Consider the following 20,930-nt stretch of genomic DNA (forward strand, 5'->3'; position numbering starts at 1 on the left):
TATTTTATGAAGACTGCACAATTCCTTTTGAAAAGACTCCTACTTAAGTCCATAATAACATGCAAATTTCTGCCGGTCGTGCAGAGGGGCAAGGCTAGTTTACATGTTCAATGTGCATTTAATCCACACTGTGCCACTGACTGCTCAATGTGGCCGTGAAAACCTCCGCTGGGAGACAGAATTGATAGAATTTCAATGATGGTCGCGCCAGACCTGCATAAATGCATGTCTTTATTTGTATCTTGAGTAGTGCATCAGAGGGGAATGTAGATTGTACTGACAAATCATAACGGCTTTTAGACTATGCTTAAAAAGCAGCCCCACTCAACCACAAAAGCAGCGCTTGTCCAGACTTGATGTTGTGAAAGTGATTCTTTGATTGGAAGCCAGCATGTAGGATTAGAATCAGCCTAAGAATATCCAGGATTTTACATTTTCAACAAAGACCATCCCATAATAACACAGATTGTTTACATCTGGCCTCAACAAGCATCTTTAAAGGAGCGGGTCACATGTGGACAGTCTGATGTACTTCAGTTCACACCTGATGTAACAATGTGTCTCGAGTGTCCACTTGTGATCAGATCTTCCCTCTTCACCACATATGAAAACATTTACTGAGGCTCCACGACACACAGCCACAGCTGCGGCCATACACTAGGTAAGTAGAGCAGAGCTTTCAATGACCGTTTACTGAAAAATAAAATGCATTTAAGACTCCAGATGAAACTTTACATTGAGACAATTTTATGATTCAGATTTGAACAAACATTTCACATCTGTTACAGATGTAAAATGAGATTATGCATAATTTGTAATATTCTGAATGAACTCACTGCTTTTGAATAAGGATGGGTCGGTACTCTTACCTACAGACTTAATAGGAATTAGACAAAATTCAGACCAACAAAGGTAGTCTGGCTGGCTTGTAGTTTTGCAGCCTCATTAAAAAAAAACACAAAAAAAACAAACAACGGTGCACTGTGTATTCTGAGTCCTCTCAATCAGAACTGGCTTTAACTTCATTAGTAATTTGAGCCAACAGAGGCTCACCTGTTGGATGAGAGCACATGAGCCTGTCTTTGCTCCCCATGTTCATGTGTGTGCCTTGTCCACTTTGGACCAATTTTAATAGATACAGAGAACTGTAGACCAGAAACGGACCACAATAGCTGCAGTACTGGAGATCTGACCCAGTTATCTAATCATCACAATTGTATCTTTTTCAGACTGTCAAATTTGCCCATTTTTCCTCCTTCTAACACATAAACTTTGAGAACAAAATGTTCCGTTCCAGTCTCATACTAATCAGTACCACAATAGAAGAAATATTTAGCCTGATTGTAGCATACAAGACAGACCTGACGTTTTTGGATTGTGTTCCAATGATATCGCTCTCCAAATCCAGCAAATTCTGGTGATTGCGGAGACTCGTCAACCTCTTCAGCCTCAGCATGGCCAAACAGAACTGGGCCCCCATCTCTTCAAGCTCTCTGGTGCTGATCTGGAGTCCCTGGAAGGAACATGCACACCAAAGGTGCAATGGTATCAGAACAAAGCAAGACACAAATATGCACAAATGCTGATATTAGCCTAAATATAGTTATTTTAAATTTTTTGGTGTAGGTAAGTACATCCAAAAAGATTATTTTTTAATGATGCAACATATTTTGTGGCGAAAACCTTTATGTAAAACCAGAGAAGGACACATTCATGCAGAGAAAATCTTCCCAGTGAGGGAGCAACCACACACAAAGCCAACCTCTATTTTACCCCCAAAAAACTTCCAAGTTTCTTTTCTCCAGAGGAAAACTGGAAACATCTAAACTTGGCTTGGACACTGGAGTATAAAGCCACAACTCAATAGACAATTGTTCCTGCACATCCTGCCAAATATTTCACAGGGTATAAGAGAGACCTCCTAGAACTGTACATATATTATATGTTGACATTGGCAAAATTCAGATGGAAAAACATCAGCTGGGATGGGAAAAAGATGTAGGCAAAAAAATAAGATGGTAATGATTCCAAAAAGGAAGGAGAAAATATGGGAATTCATCAGAAGAAAATAGAACCAAAGCTCCCCCTGGTGGACATTTAGGATGTTCAAGTGATGCACTCAACAGCCCAGATAAGTTTAGCCAAGATATTAACATTTAAAACATTAATTTTTCTTAGTAAAGCATTAATTGTATTTAAAAATGTAAATTTGCAACAAGCAATTTATTGACTTATTTACAGTAGAAATTGGACAAAGAAAGTCATCAGTTTATAAGGTTTAACTGATGACCTTATAGTCAGGTCTATTGACCCTTTCTATATAAAAATATCAAATTCATACCTTATATTTGCCCTGATCACAGCCACAGAGTGTGCTTTCCATGGTATAACTGCGTTTTACTCCAATCTCTCTCCAAACAACAACTCGAGCGGTTGACTCTTTGGAGCGCTCCACAACAAAACTGGAACTAGCCATACTGAAGGCAGGAGCGATCTGGGACAGGATCTTGGGAAGAGTCTGTAAAATAAACCAATCATTGTTTTAAGCAAAAATAACTGTGCAAAGATTTTAGTGCCTCCTTTAGCCCTTGATTATCTTAATTATTAGCAATGTCTTATTATTATCATTGAAACTGAACATGAGCCAAGATGCTGATGCCCATAGAGCTGCACTGTTTTCAGTAAATTAGAGAAATTCAAATTGTAGAAATGGTTTGACAGAAAATTTTAGTGGTTTTGGGATTGAAACTTTTTAAAAACCTTGGTATTTATACCTTAATACAGGTAAAAGGCCAATGCTTGATCATATAAAGGAGACAAGTGAAATATTGGAATTGCTTATCTTAAATAAAAATAAGATGGCCCATACAATTTCTCTGAACTGAGGGACAATTGGATACTACAACACAATATGATTGTGTTCTAAATATGAGCTACATGATAGCAGGTTTAATGGAGAAACAGAGGACAGTAAGAGGTTGGAATCAGTACTTTAACCTTTTGTAGAGTTACAAGCATGTATCTTGTCCTGTGTGCAAGTGTTTGTTTACCCTGTATCCAAGGTCCTCTTGTAAGTCGCTCGAGGTTGCACTAATATTGGACTGCCAGACAGTCTCCTTCACGCTGCAGCCGTACATGAATACATTTTTCTTTCTGGAATGACCATGATAATCACAGAAGACCTGTGGATTTATGGACAAAGAGAGGATGAACAGAGGTTCATGATGCATGATGTAACTTCTTCCATAAAATAGTAGAAGTAATAACACTCATGCAAATAAAAAATGAAGAGAGATTGTACTATAAAAATAAACTTTAATTGCTGAAAATAAAATAATAATTAGCCTCCTTTTAAACGATCATATTTTGTAAACAAGTCTATACAAAAGATATAAAAATAAAAAATATCTCAAAGTTTCAGACAAGTATAGCACAAAGACCAGCAGAGTGAGTTGTTTGGGATGAATTCATAGATGACTTGTCACTAAGTTTTCTATACACTGTACATTTACGCTACACTGCTCAGTTACACTGTACTTTGTCACTGGACTCAAGAACTGGCAGCATAATTAGGCAGTTAAAGGAAAAAGGACAATGCAAAGTGCAAAATGCCCCAAAGTAATTTAAGTGTAGTTAATTAGAAGTCATACCAGAGGTGCTCTTTGTATGTATGCAAGATACTGCAGCAGGCCCTTTGTATGGTAGATGGTGGGGTGGAGCTCAGGATCGGGGTTCTGCCACTGGCGATTCAAATCCTCTCCACTCAGTGAGCAACGATGACTGCAGCAGAAACGAGATTTTGCAAAGGAAAAGAAGGATACTGAGTGAAGCTGTGGCTATAGAAGAAAGTCACAGCTACCGATTCCTTCCAGTCAAAGTTTAATATGTGCCCTAAACTAGCTATGACCACCGTGCAGGTGCAGTTACATCAGATGAGTGAATACTTTAAAGTTTAAAATGTTACTTTTATTCCATCTCTGTGAACTCACTTTCCGTTAACAACTCCGTCAGGGTTGAGCATGGGGACTATCTTGAAATTGTAGGCCTCTCTCAGGTTCACTGCCAGTGCACTGGTTCCCATGAGGAACTCTAGCGTCCCCTTCATCACCCAACTAGCATTGGTCTCCCCAGGATGGACTCTGGCAGACAGGAAGATAAATGGCCGATTCCCTGGAGTGGAAGAAAAAAATAAAGGTAAAGAATAAACAATTAATCTGAAAATTTGAATGCGCTAATATTACAAAATGCAAATTAATCCAACTATCTATTTTGACCTAAAAGCCTCTTTCCTGCAAAGGGTTACCTAGTTCATACTTTACAGTAACCCATTATGGCCTTGGCACGACAAACAACAGCAAAAGGTGAAAGTTCGCTAGAGTGTGATTAATCTGATTACATTTTTTAATCAATTGATAGCACTAGATTAAACAAATGTAGAGGACAATGGAATAAAGACCATACCAATAAACCTCTGATGTTACGGTCACTTCAAACGAGGAAAAAAAAAATCTCTAGTTTTTACCATCTTGCAATCATTTACATAGAATATTCTATGATCAAGAGTTCTATAACTAAATAAACAAGCGTGTGGTATTTAACTAGTGGATGTTTGCAGTCATCACCTTTATAAACATGTTTGTTTGCCTGCTAAGATTGGCCAACATACACATGGTGCCATAAATAAGATGTCATGTGGCATTTTTTTTTATGACAATTTATTGCTCTGAGGTCTACAACAGATCTAGATAAATAACAGCTAACATAAGAAAAGTAAGATTTGCAAAATAAAAAAACAAAAGAGGTACAGAATGAACACGTATATAAGGCAATGGCATGAGGAGGAATAAAATGCAAATAAAATTTTTCTCACAATTAAATAAAAATGTTAAATTAATAAACTGAATTTATATTGTGCTTTCACAGTCTTGTTTTAAGGAGACCATATTCAATCAAATTTTTACCCTCCAGCAGCCAAAAGACAATCTGTGTTGCACTTAAATTAGGTGAAGTAAAACTGGACTTATGACAGCAACAGATGGCATTATATGTTACATATTACATTATAGACTGTTCAATTGGACATCGGTTTTGTTTCACTGATTATTTATAGCAGCAATCACCATGGTTGTTCCGTCTTGTAAAAAAGATACCAAAGTTTTTTGAATTTGGTGTATAAACAGTAAAGGACTCAGAACTCAACAATGTCAATCATTGAACTTAGATTTCAGTTTACTTTTTAAAGTATAGTATAACTAAACCTTGCTTATTGTTCAGTAAATAACGAGACATGGGCAATATACCAGAACTCATTCACTTACTGAACTGGCAGATATGATCACTGGATTTGGACTCTGGCATGGCAGTGATGGTGAGAAGTGGACAGGTGTTTCCGCTAAGGGTTTCACACAGAACATCCTGCCTCAAGTAGATCTGAGGAGTCCTCATATCCTCCAGTTTGGACAGGTGCATCTGTAAGAGGTAAAAAATTTAAGTCCTTAGTTCTCTCTTTCTAAAAAATGTATGAATTTACTCTATAACTCTGATTTAATCTGGCTTTCTGAAATGGGTTCTTGCACCATTGTATCAAATTTGACTGACTCAGCTATGAAACTCTACTAAGCTGCTGAATATAGTTTAGAACATTGAATGCTGTACAAACTTATAATGGAAAGGACAAAATAGTTTGAAACTTCATCCAGAATTTACTCTGTTGAAGTACCAAATATTTAACAACATGGGCATAAAGTGATACTAGCTGTTAGAACACATCAAAAAAGTTCCAAAACAATATACTTATATTCATATTTCTCATGCAAAGTGTATGTTGACAAGCAAAACATTTAGTTGTGAGACTACAAGTGGGACTGACGTAGTACCTTGAGTGTGGAGTATGTGTAAGGGTAATGATAGGCAAAGTAGCAGACATCCTCTTTATGGATGAAGTTTACACTGAAGGTCAGCGTATAATACGATTTTCCTTTTTGTCCCCCAGTTGCAACAGAACTTCTTGCAAAGTGATTCCTGTGAATATAAACATTTTAGTTGAACAGTACAAAGGAAATCAATCTAAGAAAAACTTGAAGCAGGTTAGGGTTAGGGTTAATTAGTACTCTAGTACTAATTGCAGTTTTCTTGTGTTTTTAACGATAAAAATGAGAAAAATAAAGTTTTACGTTGACTACTGTAGTAGTGTTCAAGTAGAAGCAGAGTTGAGATAGCTCTGGGTAGGTAAAAAGGAAGTTTATTCTGTAAAGTTATGTTGCATATTCCTGCAATAAAACAAATCATTCCTGTCCACTAAAAGCATCACTTTCAGATTTGGAAGATTAAGTGAGGTCAGTATAGAACAGAGTACTTTAACATCTAGACAGTAAAAAATCTCCAACATCATACATGACTGTTCTTTCTAAAACACTAGTGAAGATGGAGTGAAGCAGTAATACACTTTCTAAAAGAGGCCTTTTAAAAAATGGCTGAGCACTAAGTCTGTTATTACGAGCTCATAATTTTTATTAATGCAGCAAGTATAAAATATAATATAGTCAAGTGTGTGCTCCACGGCTCAATGAAGTGTGCTACATTAAAGTATAAACTGCTGTGGTGTTATGGAACTCTAGTACTAATTGCAAAGTTTCTTTAATGGCTTCTTTAAAACAAATTCTCTGCATGTCCATTACAAATTGTTGATTTCACCTACTTATAATAACAAATGTCTGTTCCTGTCCTGACCCAGTGAGGCTTGCCGCTGATGGCCTCCTGGACAGAGTACATCAATGGTTGCATGCCTGTACACAGAGAAATGTTTAAACAGAGTTATGCAGAAAGTTACACTACACCATTTGTTTGTTTTCCTTCAGATGATGCTTCATGTCTCACCATAGTTAAACTGGCTGTTTGACTTCTCACAGTTGATGATGTTGAAGCGGTACGCAGTCCCGACTCGCATGCCACTCACTTCAAAGTAAAACCACTGATGGTAGTGATTACTGTTGATATCCGCATTCAGAACAAGGTCGTACTCATATCTGGAGAAAATAAAAAAGCAGAGACAATAAATATGAACCTAAATATCAACTACGAGAAAAAATACCACATAATTCATTATATCACGTGTATTTATACAAAATATGTAAAAGAAAATGTACAAGGGGACATACAGTCAAGCCCAAAATTATGCATCCTACGTCAAGGTTTAGATTCAAATTTATTTTTCATTTAACCAAGAAGCTTCTGATACCTTCCTCAATCAAAAAACAAACTTTACTGTTTTAATTAAAACCACTCTTAAAACAACTTATCTTTGGTAATGAGCCCTGTCCCATTTGAAGGGCACAGAAATATTTAGTTCTCTCCACAAGTTTGCCATTAGATTTCAGTCTGGATTCTAGCCACTCCAAAACATTAAAATCACTTCCAGTTGAAAAAACATGCTTCTAACTCTGAAAGATTACTATACACATACACCTGGCAGGGATGTGAATACTTTTGGGCATGCCTGTACCTTGTGTAAGTTTGTAAGAGTACACTGCTAATATTTTTCATTAATAGACAACTCACTTCCTAACTTGAATGGCTTTCCTGAGGTTTCCTGACTCAAACTGAGAGTTGAACTTCAGTGATTCACTGTTTTCTTCAATCATAGGACTGAAACAAAAATGATGAACAATTTCTTAATGCATAGAAAATGGTCACAAAATGAAAAATTGCTCTCTCTGATAACAATTCCATATAAACACTTAGACACTGGACAGAAATCTATTGAACTCTTTCACCTAAGAAAAAACCTTTAGCAGCCGTGTAATAACTCACCTGGCATGATCAATGTCGTAAACTACTTTATCTATGATATCATTAGGATGAATCAGCCGCTCAATGTCTTGAAATATTTTGGACCTACAGACAAAGAAAGAACCACTTGCGTTATTACAAGATAAAGATATTTTAAATTTAATACTCAAGCTCAAGAAATAAAAAATATTTTGGTAATCATGTAATGGATTGACTTTTCTAGTAAACATTTCTTTTAGCCACTATTGCAGTTGTCTCACCTTTGTACACCATAAATTCTATCCAGAAGAGGCTCCTTTAACATTGGAGCTACATGTCCAAAGTAATCTGGGTAAGCCACTTCAGCGTACTGTGGGACTGACTGTGTCCCCTTCACCATCTCCACATAAAGGTCAGGGTCATGCAGTGGCAGGAGTTGAGCAGTGTCTGGCACCTCCAGCAGCGGAGCATCACCTCCTTCGTCTTCAGTACCTTCTGACCCACAATCTGAACCCACGTTGCTGCCTCCTCCACCAGTGCGACGTACTGGGAAACCCCCAAGGAGCAAAGGTGGTTGGATGTGTCTCAAGTTGTTAACTGGAGAGCCTTCGTGTTTGACCTTCTCAGAACCAGCTTCTGCATTCTGATTCTCTTTGTCCTCAAGAGAGACACCCTCCAGTGGATGGGATAGTTCCTGCTCTATCATGTGACCTTGAGAGAGAGACCTTGAGAAGGAGGGTGGAGCGGTGCGTCTATCTGGGGTTGGAATGTTGATACCCTCTTTGTTCTTACTGAGGTGGATTGTGTCCAGGTCCAGAGGAGTTTGAGAACTAGTGAGGGAGGGAGACGACAGAGTCTGATGTTCTTTGACAGAGGTGCAAACGTTCTGAGAATCTGGTATTTGCTTTGGAGACGGGGTTTGAGCTGTGGGCACTTCAGCTGGCCGACTGAACCGAGCAGACGATGATGAGAAGAGATATGTTGACGAAGATGTTGTAGAGGCGCTCTTTGAAAAGTCAAAGCTATAACCCTGTAACAGATGAAAAAAGCTTTTTTTTTTCAGACTGTTGCACAGGTACAGTTGGTTGAATTTGCACTAACTTCAGTGCTGCACAAATAAAATTTTGGTGTCAACTATTTTTAGGCTTTCTATTATCATCTGAATGTAGAGTTTATGAGCCATGTAGCTGTGACAGCTTGGGTGTGAATCTTTTAAAATTACAGTTAAAAACAGACAACTGTAACATTTCAGCCAACTAGTCCAACACAAACTAAATGAAATTTATATTGTGAGCAAAAAATAGACCATGGATCCTAAAAATAGACTATGCCCACCTGAAAGTCTTCAGAAAGCTCCGAGAAAAACTTCTGATAGACCTTCAGCTCCTCAAATGGGCGTCCAATGTTCCTATCGGGATGTAGCTTGTTGAGATCTGTTTCTATGTCATCATTCTGATTGAGAGGAGACAGCAAATTATACCAGAAACACAATACAAATGGAAACAAACATAGTTGAAGAAGAAAGTTGAATGTTTATTTATTAAATTTAACTGAAGTGACTGCCTTCTGCTGGAAACTAAAGGAATTGCAAATACAGGGAGTGGCATGTAACTTAAGTTTAGACATCAAAAAGCTATTTTAGTTAAATTAGCATGAAAAACAAAATGAAAAAATGAGACACTTAACCATTAAAATAATAATAGAAATAATATATCAGGTTGTCATATCAAACTTTGTATATGAATTTAAAACGGGGTATTACCAGATTGCATTGATCCTTATCTTCTTCGTTGTCAGTGTCTGTCTCTCCCTCAGCCTCCTCGTTATCATCGCTTTCATCCAGATCATCCACTGTGCAAAAACATATAGACACACATTTATTTTTGTTCTTTGTCCAAGCAAGTGTTTAACCAGTTTAATGTAAAAATAGTTACTTGCAAAAAGACAAAAATTTTGCCATTTTTTTTTATAATACAAACTCCATCTTCAATACATTTTGACGGTTTTAGACCATGATAAAGTAAAGCAAAAATGTGACGTGGAAGGGAAATGGAAACATTTTCACAAATAAAAATCTGAGAAGTGTGGCATACATTTGTATTTAATATGACTGTTGTGCCATCCTCTTTCCATTTTCAGATGAATTGACTCCTATGCGAGATGTTGAAAATTTGAGATATCTTTGGTTTTAATGATGCAGGCTGTTTACTAATAGGAAGTATTATGTAAAATTGACTTTGAGGTTTACATCATGTTATAATGTTATTTCCTCATTCAAAACAATACCTGGAATGTTGCTTTGATTCTTTCATGCATGTCTGAGAAATCCTTTAATCTCCCCCGGCAACCAGTCAGGGTACCTAAACGCTTGCTCTCACCAAGCACTGCTTTTTCCACTCAGCTCCTACTCAGAGCTGCAGTCTCCAGCTGAGCGAATCCCATTCAGCTCCTCAAGACTAGTGGTAGCAGCAATAAGCAAACAACTGAAGGAGCTGCGAGTCTGCTGAGCTCATAAGAACTACTTCTCAGTGCAACACTCCTATGTTTTTAAAGGCTTACTGGACAAAAGTTGTTGAAGAAAGGCCAGAGTTGTAAAGAGCTGGAGCTTTTTAAAGAGACAGTGCTCCTAAACTATGTTAAGTATAGTTAAAATTTTTACATGATTGTGCTATAAAGTGGTACCTTTAATATTCTCTAAAAAGTGAAGGACAAATACAAATAAATGCTACAATCAATTTTTTTATTTCTAAAAAAAAAACAAAATCATGAAAAACCGGCATCATTTTCCTTAAACATCACTGAGCAATTTTATAAAATCACAGTAGTATGTACATACCCTGTTTTAAAAGCCTGCTACTATGATGGGGTTTTTTTACAGACAAGAGACATCTTGTGCCACAGATTCAAAAGCTACTTGAATCGGTGGCACAACTGCTGCGTAGGTTAAGTGTTTTTGTTGCACTAAATACTAAGTTTGGTATTTTGCAAATTGTTTAAAGCCCTAAGAATATTGATAATCTGAGCACCCTAAACTGCAAATCCATATAATGTGAATACGTTGTGTAACCTCACCCCCAGAAAGCTGACTGTACAGCTGGTCCACAGCCCCACCAGGAGGGACCTGAGGCAGCTGAAAGTGGAAGGCTGAGTTGATAGTGGGCACAGGTAGGCGATTCTTAGGAAAACACTTTCTCATGATGAGGCTTGAAGTGTTGATCAGAGGATCCAGTGTCCGCACGGGTAGACACTCCTGAAAAACAAATACAGAAAGCACAGCAGAGTCCCAGACCGTACATCTGTACTGTTTGCTTTTGTTTCTTCTCATTTAGATTTTCTTACTTACAGTGGAGGAGTGGTACAGGATTCTCATGCCGTCGGCCTCCAAAAATGCCCTACGGCCCACTTTGAGGTTGGTAATGTTTCTGAGGCATACCAGCAATCCTTTACGAATCAACATACAACGGTGTCGAGTGTCGTTGCGATGCCAATCCAGATACAAAGCAAGCAAGACGGGCACATGGCCACTGTCCACTGCACGACGGGCATTAGTTTCTGCACACAGGAGTAAAAGAAGTAGCTGATAAAGTATTGCCACATATAACTTCCATACTGTGGGATGGACTTACTAAAGGTGTAATGAATTAAAATAAACCCGTCAAACGCAGACATAATATACAGGACAGCAGTAGGATCCAAAGCAAATAAGGTTATTCAAAGTAATGATGAGGAAAAAGGAAACGATAAGCTACACTAGATGAAGATGCTGCTGATAAATTACCACAGAATAAAGCTTAACTCGACAAAAACAATTACTCACTGGATTTGAGCAGAGCTCCCAGTGCGTCCAGAGCTACCCTGTTAATTTTAAAGCAAGGCAAAAGGGTTACATGATGATTGAGTACTCTATCAGAAAAAGGCCAAGGACATGCAGTTTGTGGATAACACTGGTATTTTTTAAATATAAGTTCATGCTTCTTCACTACTAGACAAAAAACAACACTCACTTAAAGAGGCTTGTGTTCTTCTTGCTGTAAGGTCCAACAATCTTGAACATGACTTCCACCATACCAGTCTTGCCCAAAGAAATAGCATTCACCGCTTTATATAGAAAGGAAAAAAAGTGAGAAAATTGTGCCAAATGCTCAAAAGAGACAAAAACATTTCTCGTAAAATACTTTCTTTGCTCAACTCCCAGATACAGAGGATGCCTTTACTTACAGTTGTTAGAGTAAACCCTGAGAACCTGCAGACAGGGCAGAAGCACTTTTGCATTCTGTAGATTCTGTTTCATTACGTCGACCGTGACGTTCAGAGCTCCACTTAGACGAGCCTTCACTCCAAACTTTCTGTCTGAACATACACAAGGTTCAATATCAATGCACAAGAAAGAAATAATGTGCTTATACTGTGCCTCACTGCAGATAAACGTCACCTATGTTTCAATATGTGATTTTGTTTTGTAAAAATGTTTAATCTTCTACATGATTAAACATGTTAACAGTGTAGGACAAGAAGAAAACTAATTTTGTTATACATCAAGAATCACGTTGAGTGCATAAAATTATGCACTTAACATGCATTTAGAATTAAATTATAATCTGAATTATCCACAGCATACCAATGTCTTTTTTTTTTAAATCAGGCATTTGCATAGTTTTCTTTTTTACATCTATATAGCTACACCATTGACAGTCAAGCTGACATAAAAAGTTTCAAAAATACCTAATCAACCTTTCTCCCTTCATAAAACATTTAAATGCCATTTGTAGAAATGCACAAACAACAGTATGATAATTCATAGATGAAGGTGACAAGCTATTTTAAATATTTTTTTACAACCTCCACAATACTACAAATCGATGTATCTTTAGCAAGGCTCAAAAAAAGGACAATACTAAAGTAGCTTTCCAATTAGAGCCATCTGTTCTTAAAATACTGAATCTGAAGCTTATATTCGGATGCCAACACTGACATGGTTGTCATTCTACTTAATTTTGAGGAGACAAAAGAGAGAACATTTTGTGAAGCAACAGTAAGTCATAAAAGATTTCAAAAAGGGAGGCTGAATTTGTCATTCCAAGTGATCAACACATTTGTGGTTGATGGTTTGAGTTTTCTGTGATTTTTAAGAAGCTATAAGGCAAATGCAACCATTTTCCTCACACTGGCACTTCAGATAGAGTGAACTTTGATTTGCACAAGAAAGGCTACTTAAGCTACAAGGTATCTAATAATTATAACCACTTCACTTTAGATATTTGGACATTTGATGTTGCTGCCTTTCCTCCCCGTTCATTAGACATGTTTCTAATTTGATGAAAATTATTAATTGTGACATAAATGTAGTCAATGAGTGCGGTGTTAAACACAGTGGAAGTAGATGAAAAGTGGGACACTCATAGACTATGCATAAACCTTTGCATCTTCATTCAATGAAGGCGTAATTGAATTTTGTGTAATAATGCAACACATTATACCAATTGTATAGGAGAATCCTATACAATTTGATTTTCAGTTAATGAAATGCAATGGAAATTTTGACTTTAGATTGTTGGGTATGAAGGACACAGTGACTTTAATTATAAGTCCTCTTAACATTGGTTAAATTGATTGGATGTAGTTTAAGAAAAAGTTAGCTGACTGTTCGTAAATGCTCCTCCGCCTACTTCTTTAAAAAGTGCAAGTAAGAGTACAGACAATTTCCCAAATAGCCGCTGCTTCTCTACGTGGAGAAGCAGGGGCTTTACTCTGACTCCTCTGAGAAACTCATTTTGGCTGCTTGTGTTCGTGATCTTGTTCTTTCAGTCATGACCTAAAGCCCTTGATCATAGTTGAGGGTAGGACTGTAGATTGACCGATAAATCAAGAACTTTGCCTTAGCTTGTTCTTCACCACGACAGACTGGCACAGCACCCACTTCACTGTAGACACCACACCAATATGCCTACAGATCTTCATCTCCATTTTTCCAGAGAGGGAAAAACAAGATCCAGAGAACAAGATCCAGAGACACGTAAACTCTTCCACTTAGGGCAGGATTTCTTCCCCGACCCATTAAAGGCATTCTACCGTTTTACAGCTCAAGATCATGTTTTAGATGGTAATAGATAGTGATAGACTGTGACAATAAAAATACCTTTTGGTCCAACCTTGGCCAGTAGTGAGTGAAGCTGCAACATAAGTTCCTCACTCGGAGGTAGTTCTTTACTGGCAGAAATCAGAATCTGGAATAAAACTCCAGTTCCTCCTTTGGAAACAAACACTCCCACTCTGCGGCCTCTGCCTAAGACAGAAAACCAAGAATAGAACTGTATTAACTGAGCTGAAACCTAATTCAGGATAAGATTAGAAGCACGTGAGTTAACATTGATACAATTTATAACTACCACATCGTTAACTGTGGAATCACATTATACAGTGTATGCATCAAGAAGATGTATCAAGTTTTAAAATCATTTATTACACTTATAAATAAATGCAGGTATTCAGACTTTAGGCAGCTTGATTTTAATGTGAAGAAAATAAATCACAGTCTTCTTACCAACTGTCAGCAGCTCACTGAGGATGTACATGATGTTCAAGGTGGTTTGGACATCCCTGCTGTTCTGTCAAAGTGACAAACACCACATGTTAAAATGACACACACAGTTTGCAAATTGGTGAAAGAAGTGCAATTCTCTAAACTTTTTTCAGAAGTTTTCTTTGGGGTTAGATGGAGAAGACTTTGGGATCAATGTGAAATCAGCTTTTTTTTTTTTGTGGTATTTTTTTGTATACTGGATTGCTTTCATATTTTCTATAACATTTTCGGACATGTAAATCAGAGGTTTTCAAGTGAAACTGATTTATTCTTAAACCTACGGTTGTTGAATTTTAGAAAAGGTGGTCTATTAAACAGATTGTGTTACAATGCCGTGTAGGGAAAGTCTGTGGTTGAGTGAACATGTGCTGACCTCCAGAGAAGAGAGGATGACCTCCATTCCACTGGAGCCTTTGGACATCACCTCTTTTCCACTCTTTTCTGCAACACCACACAGAATAAAAATAATCAGAAATGTGAAAAACACAGAAATTTATTTAGTTCAATTGAAGTAAAGACTTATAAAATTAACAGCAGCACCTTCTAATCCTAGTTTTACTAAGAGCAGGTGATGACCACCATTGCCAAACTCCTGTGATTTCTAAAGTCAAGAAAACTGAATAAAAGTCCTTCAGAGCCTTGCAGATGTATCTCATCAGAGTCGACATAATGCAAGGTCTTATCCTTTCTTTATAGCAGCCATCTTAGCTAGAGTCCTTGGTTTGTTTTCAGGAACTAAAGTGTAGAGGATTGTCTCTGGTTAAACGGCTCAAACTTTAAAGGGCTCCCATTCAAAAATATGCATTGCAATTACACTGGTTGCCACAACAGAGTACAGAGGCTCACGTTACGACAGACAAAGAAAGTGACTTCATTCTCTACAGCGGACACATTTAATCCACTGTATCTTTACATAGCAAAGCGTTGTTTGCATCTATATTAGTTTTCAATATCTTGTATGTTCAACCTTTAAAGAATTTTAAAACAAACTTAAAAACGACTCTTCAAACATAAGATTACATTTTCGAGTCAGCTGAGGAAGACTTTTAACATATCAGAACTTGAATTACTCGACATCTCCATTTTTGTCTGACTTCATTTTTTTTGTTGTGCAAAAGCTAACAAAAAAGATATTTTGTCTTGTTTTGCGAGTGCAAACATATTCAAATTAACACATTAGAACTCCCAAAAACAAGAAAATACCCAGAACAGACACTGAAGGCCTTGCAACAAACTCTTTATATGATTTCTTATAATAGGTTTCAATGACAAAAAGTAAATAAATGTAGAAGAAAGAAAATGCACACAAAAATAATGACAAATAGGGAACTAAATGTGATGTAAATGGCGTTATTAGATTTCTTTTAAGTCAGCAGTTTATGTCAGAAATGCAGACCTTATATAAAAAACCCCAAGTGGAGGATTACATTACTTGATGGAGATTTTAGACTTTATGTGTGGCAGCTTTGCGTGTTTGGGACAACATGCAATGCGTCATTAGCTGGTGCAAGTGGGGATAAAATGTGCCAAGTATGCAGCTCTTACAACTTGCAGTAAGGAAAACATGCCAAAGTTACACTGGAGACCAAACAGGAATCATGTCTGTCCAGTCTGTCCTTGCACACACTTTAGACCTGTGGAGAGGGGAGCAGCATCTTCCGAAAACATTTATGCCATGCCAGACTTTTAAAAGAGCTTCTAAACAAATCAGCGCCTCGACACCTAGAAGGTGATTGATGCCTTTCCGTAAAAAATCCCAGAACAAAATTAAATGAAAACATAGGAGTTCACTGTGCTGAGATTAAAACTAATCTCAGTACAGTGAACTCCTATGTTTTTATTTAAGTAAAGATGCATAGAAATTTTAACTTTTGACTGGACTGGGTTGGGAATATAAAAATCTAATCATTACTGATTAGTGAACACATTGTCATCTTTGGTATGAGTGGGGTGTTTATAATGAATTCAGAGGAAGCAGAAAGTATAAGAAGCAATTTAAAAGCAAATAATTTTCTATGACATGTCCAGATATATGTCTGCAATTCATTCAAGCAATTACAGGGAGATATTTAAAAACAGATAACAGGAAGGCTAAATATATTACATAAGAACTGCTCGGTTTTAGCTTTTAAGCTTTAAAACTATATTATGGAATATGACTGAATTGGAAATATTGATGACCTCCAGAAAACCTTAAAGCTTCAGAGTCTAAATTCTGGAAACAATGCACAAGAAAACCAGTGTTTATAGTTAGTAATGTCGAGCTATTGCTAAGATCCTAATTAAATCCAATTTTAAATGTAAACTCTCCAATAACTTAGTTTTCAAATATTCTCAAAAGTCTAATTCCACCTCTACATCTAATATTATTAATGGTCACTCAGAATAGTAAGGCTAGAAGAATACATTTTGAAAGTTGTTATATCTCAGTTTTTACAAAGAAATTGGGATCTTGTAAAGTCTGTGTCATCAGGTCAAAAGATGAGGAAAAAAAAGATTTTAAAAAATCCACCACAAAATCATTTCAAATCCAACGTTTTGTCGCCATTTTTGGTATCTGCTGCTAGTGCCTCTGACTACGACAAATTTCACAAATGAGTAAAGAAAAATAGAGAATTAGGAACATATCCATATTTCAAATTCTACACTCAATTCCAACTCTCTAAATAATTTACTCTTATATTTTGTCATTTGTCACCCTACCTGAAGAATCTGCATAGTCCAGCGATGGATAGTATCTCTTGGTGTAGTGATAATCCATTTTAAAAACAAAAAATCTAATACTTCTCAGATGGGATGAATGAAAATGTACACTGTTCTCCCTATTACCACCTTTACTTTACCGCAGTAAATCAGAACCCTTCTGAGTTTGATATGCAATAGTAAATGATGCTAAAAGTTGAAGAACTCCCAAAGCTTCATTGGTATGTCTGCATCCCCTAACGACAAGCAGTGATCTCCTTAGATGTTAACACAATCCACCTGCTCTTCTACCATGTGTGCACAAATATCCACACTTAGTAACAAGCACCTCCCTTTAGACTCTGCCAACAACTGAACTACTGCTTGCTTCAACATAAAACTGTTGTTTAAAATGCATCCCTTCAAGTAAAAGCTGGTAAGATGTAAGGGCATACACAACTCTGAAAAGGACACTATAATAAGTCTTAGCTTTCTCTTGTTCTTTCTTTAGGTTCCTCTTCACTGCCTCCTAAGCCCCTAAGACTCTGAACTTAAGACAGAGTACAGAAAAGTCCCTCCTGGAGTGTATAGTTACTGTGAACAGGGTCAGAGCCCCCCTTCCACTTTCCTCTGACCACGTCATACTCATACACGTTTCAAGTTGGAGTTGCAGGGGAGGCACTGACAGATAGCAAAGCATGAGATGAGAAGGGGAACAGCTGTATATCATGATTGATAGAGTTACAGACAGACAGTTTTCCACTGCGCCCGTCAGTCAGAATGGATTAGCTGCTTGACTTTGGAGAGAGGAAAAGAACTAAACTATGGGAAGAGGAAAGATGATATTCAGGAAAGACGATATGACAACAAGGTCAGAGGGAATGCAAAGCATGTTGGCATTTGAAAATGAATGATTTACCAAAATTCCTTACTTAATTACATAAAATAAGCATTCCCTAGTTGTTTCTCTGAAAGTTGTTCTTGTTTACAAATATTTAGATATTTAGGACTGAGAAAATGGTTGGTGACCAGATTATTTACAGCGTGATTGGCTGATTGGAAACTCGGAAATTTTAGATAAATATTTTTTTTACAAGCAATGAACACAAAGTAGGAAGGTTCTATCAGGTCATCTTGAGTTCTTCAGTATGGAAGTTGCTACTGAAGGAAGAAGAGTCAAAGTTAGCTATTTTCAGTATCAGTGAGGTGTCTAATACAACATGACTTTGAAAGTTTCAATTAGTTAATTTTAAGACTTTATAAAACTAATAGTTTATATTTCAAAATCTTCTTAACTCAGACTAGCTATGTTTATCACTTTAAATTGCGTAATGTGTTTAGCAAGTAAACATAATCTAGTCATTTTTTTTCAGTTGGAATGTTATTCCAGTGTTTCACACCTTGGTCATCCAACTTTACCTCACTGTCTTCTTACAGTAGACAGTGAGGTTTGTAATGGAATGGTTAACTGCAGCAGGTGCCAGTGAAATTCCAGTTCTTAAGCTGAAGCTCATTACATTTATACCTTATAAAAAGCATCTAATAAAATTCAAAGAATGTTTTGTTGTAAAAGCCTAAACATACACCATGACAGTGCCAGCAGAAACAGACTTGGCATGCTACAGAAACGCTGACTGACATAACTAAATAACATTGATGAGCTAGTATAATTTCAAGGTCTGACATTTTCAGACCTAATACGGAAAAAGTATAAAGACTCTTTAAGATTCTGCAGAGGCCATGGTTTAAAAATAAAGTCTGAGGAAGCACAGCAGTGTAAGAAGCTATTTAAAAAGCTACTGTATTTTCTATGGCGGCATGTGGGTTGTTCAATTAGACAGCTGGAGCGAAGAGTCAGTCCTTAGTGGGGGCCTGTCATTTCTCACCTTTCTGAATTTTTGGTCATTTCATACCTGAAATTGTGTAGGAGTGATTTTAACAGGAGCACATTTTATTAAATACCAGCTCGAGCTCAAGGCTTCATTTTATTCCTTTGTGTTCAGCCTGTATGTATGGGAACTGGAATTGGAAATCTTTTATATCCCGGTAAGAGTTTACATTTCTTAAGGTCACAAGCAGACTGATATTATCAGTTAATAATGCAAATCACTAATGTGAGACAGTAAAGTATTAACTCCAAATTAATTTTCTGTTAAAAAAAACAACTTTATCACAGTGACTGCCCTATCACAGAGTGTTATTATTTTGGCTTCTACACAATACAACAGAATGGCCAGATTTTTTTAATGTAGTTATTTGTCACCTTAAAAAGAAACCAGTTAAATTATAGCAGATTTAAAAAGAAATCTTAGAATTGGAAATCAGTCAATAATCTGTAACTGAATATGATGATGTTTTTATTCATGATTCAATAATATTTTTAGATGACTGAGTCAAATGTTGTTGAAAGTACATTTCATATATCCAAGAGCCTGAGTTTATGCCTTTACATTGCAAGTTTTGTGAGTGTGCTTGTTATTTACAACGATGTCAATTGCAGAATAGCAGGCAATCCTGACATGTCACAACTAGAACGATGAGAATGCTCAGCATATTTACTTGATAAATGACCTTAACAAGTATCAAAATTGTCAGGTAGTTTCACCACTTAGACAAATACATTTATTGAGAGTAAGAGTGTAACAACAATGTGAAACTGATATTTGAACTAATCCGAGTTTACAACAGAGGCTCCCTGCTAACAGGCCACACTCATGTTACACTGTGTTCAACACCGTGATGTGGCACAATGCCTTCTCCTTCTGCTGTGAGATCAAGACTACTCTTTAAGAGTAATCAGAAACTGTGAGGCTCAAGATCAGTCAATCTACACCTCAGCCACTGCTGCACCCATTTACACACAAAGAGCTAAAATAAGCTTTTAATTTACTTAACTACTCCTGATTAAAACTTTTTGAACGTGTAAAGGAAAAAATAAGAAGAAAAATAAGGTGTTTCAATGTTTTAAGTAAAATAACTGATCAAGTCTACAGAGATGTCAATATTACAAACTGGAGACTACATAATTTAGGACAGCAAAAGGAAAAAAAACATCTAAATAACATTTGGCAAAGTGGCTTTTAAGAAAAAGTGAGCTTATCGGACCTCACCAGTCGGATATTTATCTCTGCTGGAATTTAGCTGCTTACGGTTACGAATACCTAAGAAAAAAAAAAAAGAGGCTAAAACATTACTTTGTAAGTTTATATGTATAAATATTTGGCTCCCTAGCAACACTGAGCTAAAAGTAAATCAGGCTATAACCTCATATCTGCAATCAGCAAAAATTGAAGATAATCATGCTCGGATTTGAAAACTGATCCAGAAGGTGGACGATGATCGTGTTGTGTAATGATTTTCTTTGGAAGGCTCTTTATTTTGGCCTGTTTATTTTATTGCCATTTGATGAATTCAATGCAGTCCTAGATTGAACTGTGTTCAATACACTTCATTTCAAGTTTCAACTGTATTGAAACAGTTGAAACTTGTTTCAATACAGTCATTGATTGTTTCTGCATATCTTGGTTTTAACAAGGAATTAATAACAGAAGCACAGTTAGGCGTCTAATTTGGTAATATTTCAGAAATTTAAAACAGAAAACTAATGACTAATTATTGATAATGACTGATGAGAAAAGCTTATATCATGATACTAGAGCCGTATCATCCAGTCCTAGATGAAATGATTTGACTTTTGCTACATGGTGCATCATCCTGCTGAAAGTAAGCATCAGAAAATGGGTAGATCAGGTGGCCCAGAGTTGGACAAGTTGAGCAACACTCTGCTAGGATGTGGAGTTTAAACAATGCTCAAGTGATATTCCCAGGCTAATAGTGTGTCATGAGAATATTCCCCAAACAGGTAGGATAGATCCATGCTATTCATGTTGTTTACATCAAA

General features: G+C 36.7%; 1 protein-coding gene across 5 annotated transcripts in view; it reads right to left on the minus strand.

Moving 5' to 3' along the window:
- The window catches only part of agtpbp1 (ATP/GTP binding carboxypeptidase 1), a 38,957-nt gene that overhangs the window by 10,063 nt on the left and 7,964 nt on the right, over positions 1-20,930 (minus strand). For 3 of the 5 annotated variants that reach the window (XM_028033393.1, XM_028033392.1, XM_028033397.1), the window contains 22 exons: positions 14,721-14,788; positions 14,309-14,372; positions 13,904-14,050; positions 11,986-12,117; positions 11,772-11,865; positions 11,585-11,622; positions 11,111-11,319; positions 10,840-11,017; positions 9,530-9,618; positions 9,103-9,219; positions 8,049-8,797; positions 7,810-7,893; positions 7,558-7,644; positions 6,877-7,025; positions 6,698-6,785; positions 5,877-6,021; positions 5,319-5,469; positions 3,990-4,170; positions 3,651-3,780; positions 3,051-3,182; positions 2,342-2,518; positions 1,362-1,513 (listed from right to left, as the gene is read on the minus strand). In XM_028033393.1, the coding sequence (XP_027889194.1) occupies positions 1,362-1,513; positions 2,342-2,518; positions 3,051-3,182; positions 3,651-3,780; positions 3,990-4,170; positions 5,319-5,469; positions 5,877-6,021; positions 6,698-6,785; positions 6,877-7,025; positions 7,558-7,644; positions 7,810-7,893; positions 8,049-8,797; positions 9,103-9,219; positions 9,530-9,618; positions 10,840-11,017; positions 11,111-11,319; positions 11,585-11,622; positions 11,772-11,865; positions 11,986-12,117; positions 13,904-14,050; positions 14,309-14,372; positions 14,721-14,788 (3,361 nt within the window). Of the gene's footprint in view, positions 1-1,361; positions 1,514-2,341; positions 2,519-3,050; positions 3,183-3,650; positions 3,781-3,989; positions 4,171-5,318; positions 5,470-5,876; positions 6,022-6,697; positions 6,786-6,876; positions 7,026-7,557; positions 7,645-7,809; positions 7,894-8,048; positions 8,798-9,102; positions 9,220-9,529; positions 9,619-10,839; positions 11,018-11,110; positions 11,320-11,584; positions 11,623-11,771; positions 11,866-11,985; positions 12,118-13,903; positions 14,051-14,308; positions 14,373-14,720; positions 14,789-17,050; positions 17,589-20,930 lie in introns of those variants that run through there. The other 2 variants (XM_028033396.1, XM_028033394.1) reach the window with 2 other exon arrangements.

This window comes from Xiphophorus couchianus, chromosome 12 (genome assembly GCF_001444195.1).
Source record: "Xiphophorus couchianus chromosome 12, X_couchianus-1.0, whole genome shotgun sequence".
NCBI lineage: Eukaryota > Metazoa > Chordata > Actinopteri > Cyprinodontiformes > Poeciliidae > Xiphophorus > Xiphophorus couchianus.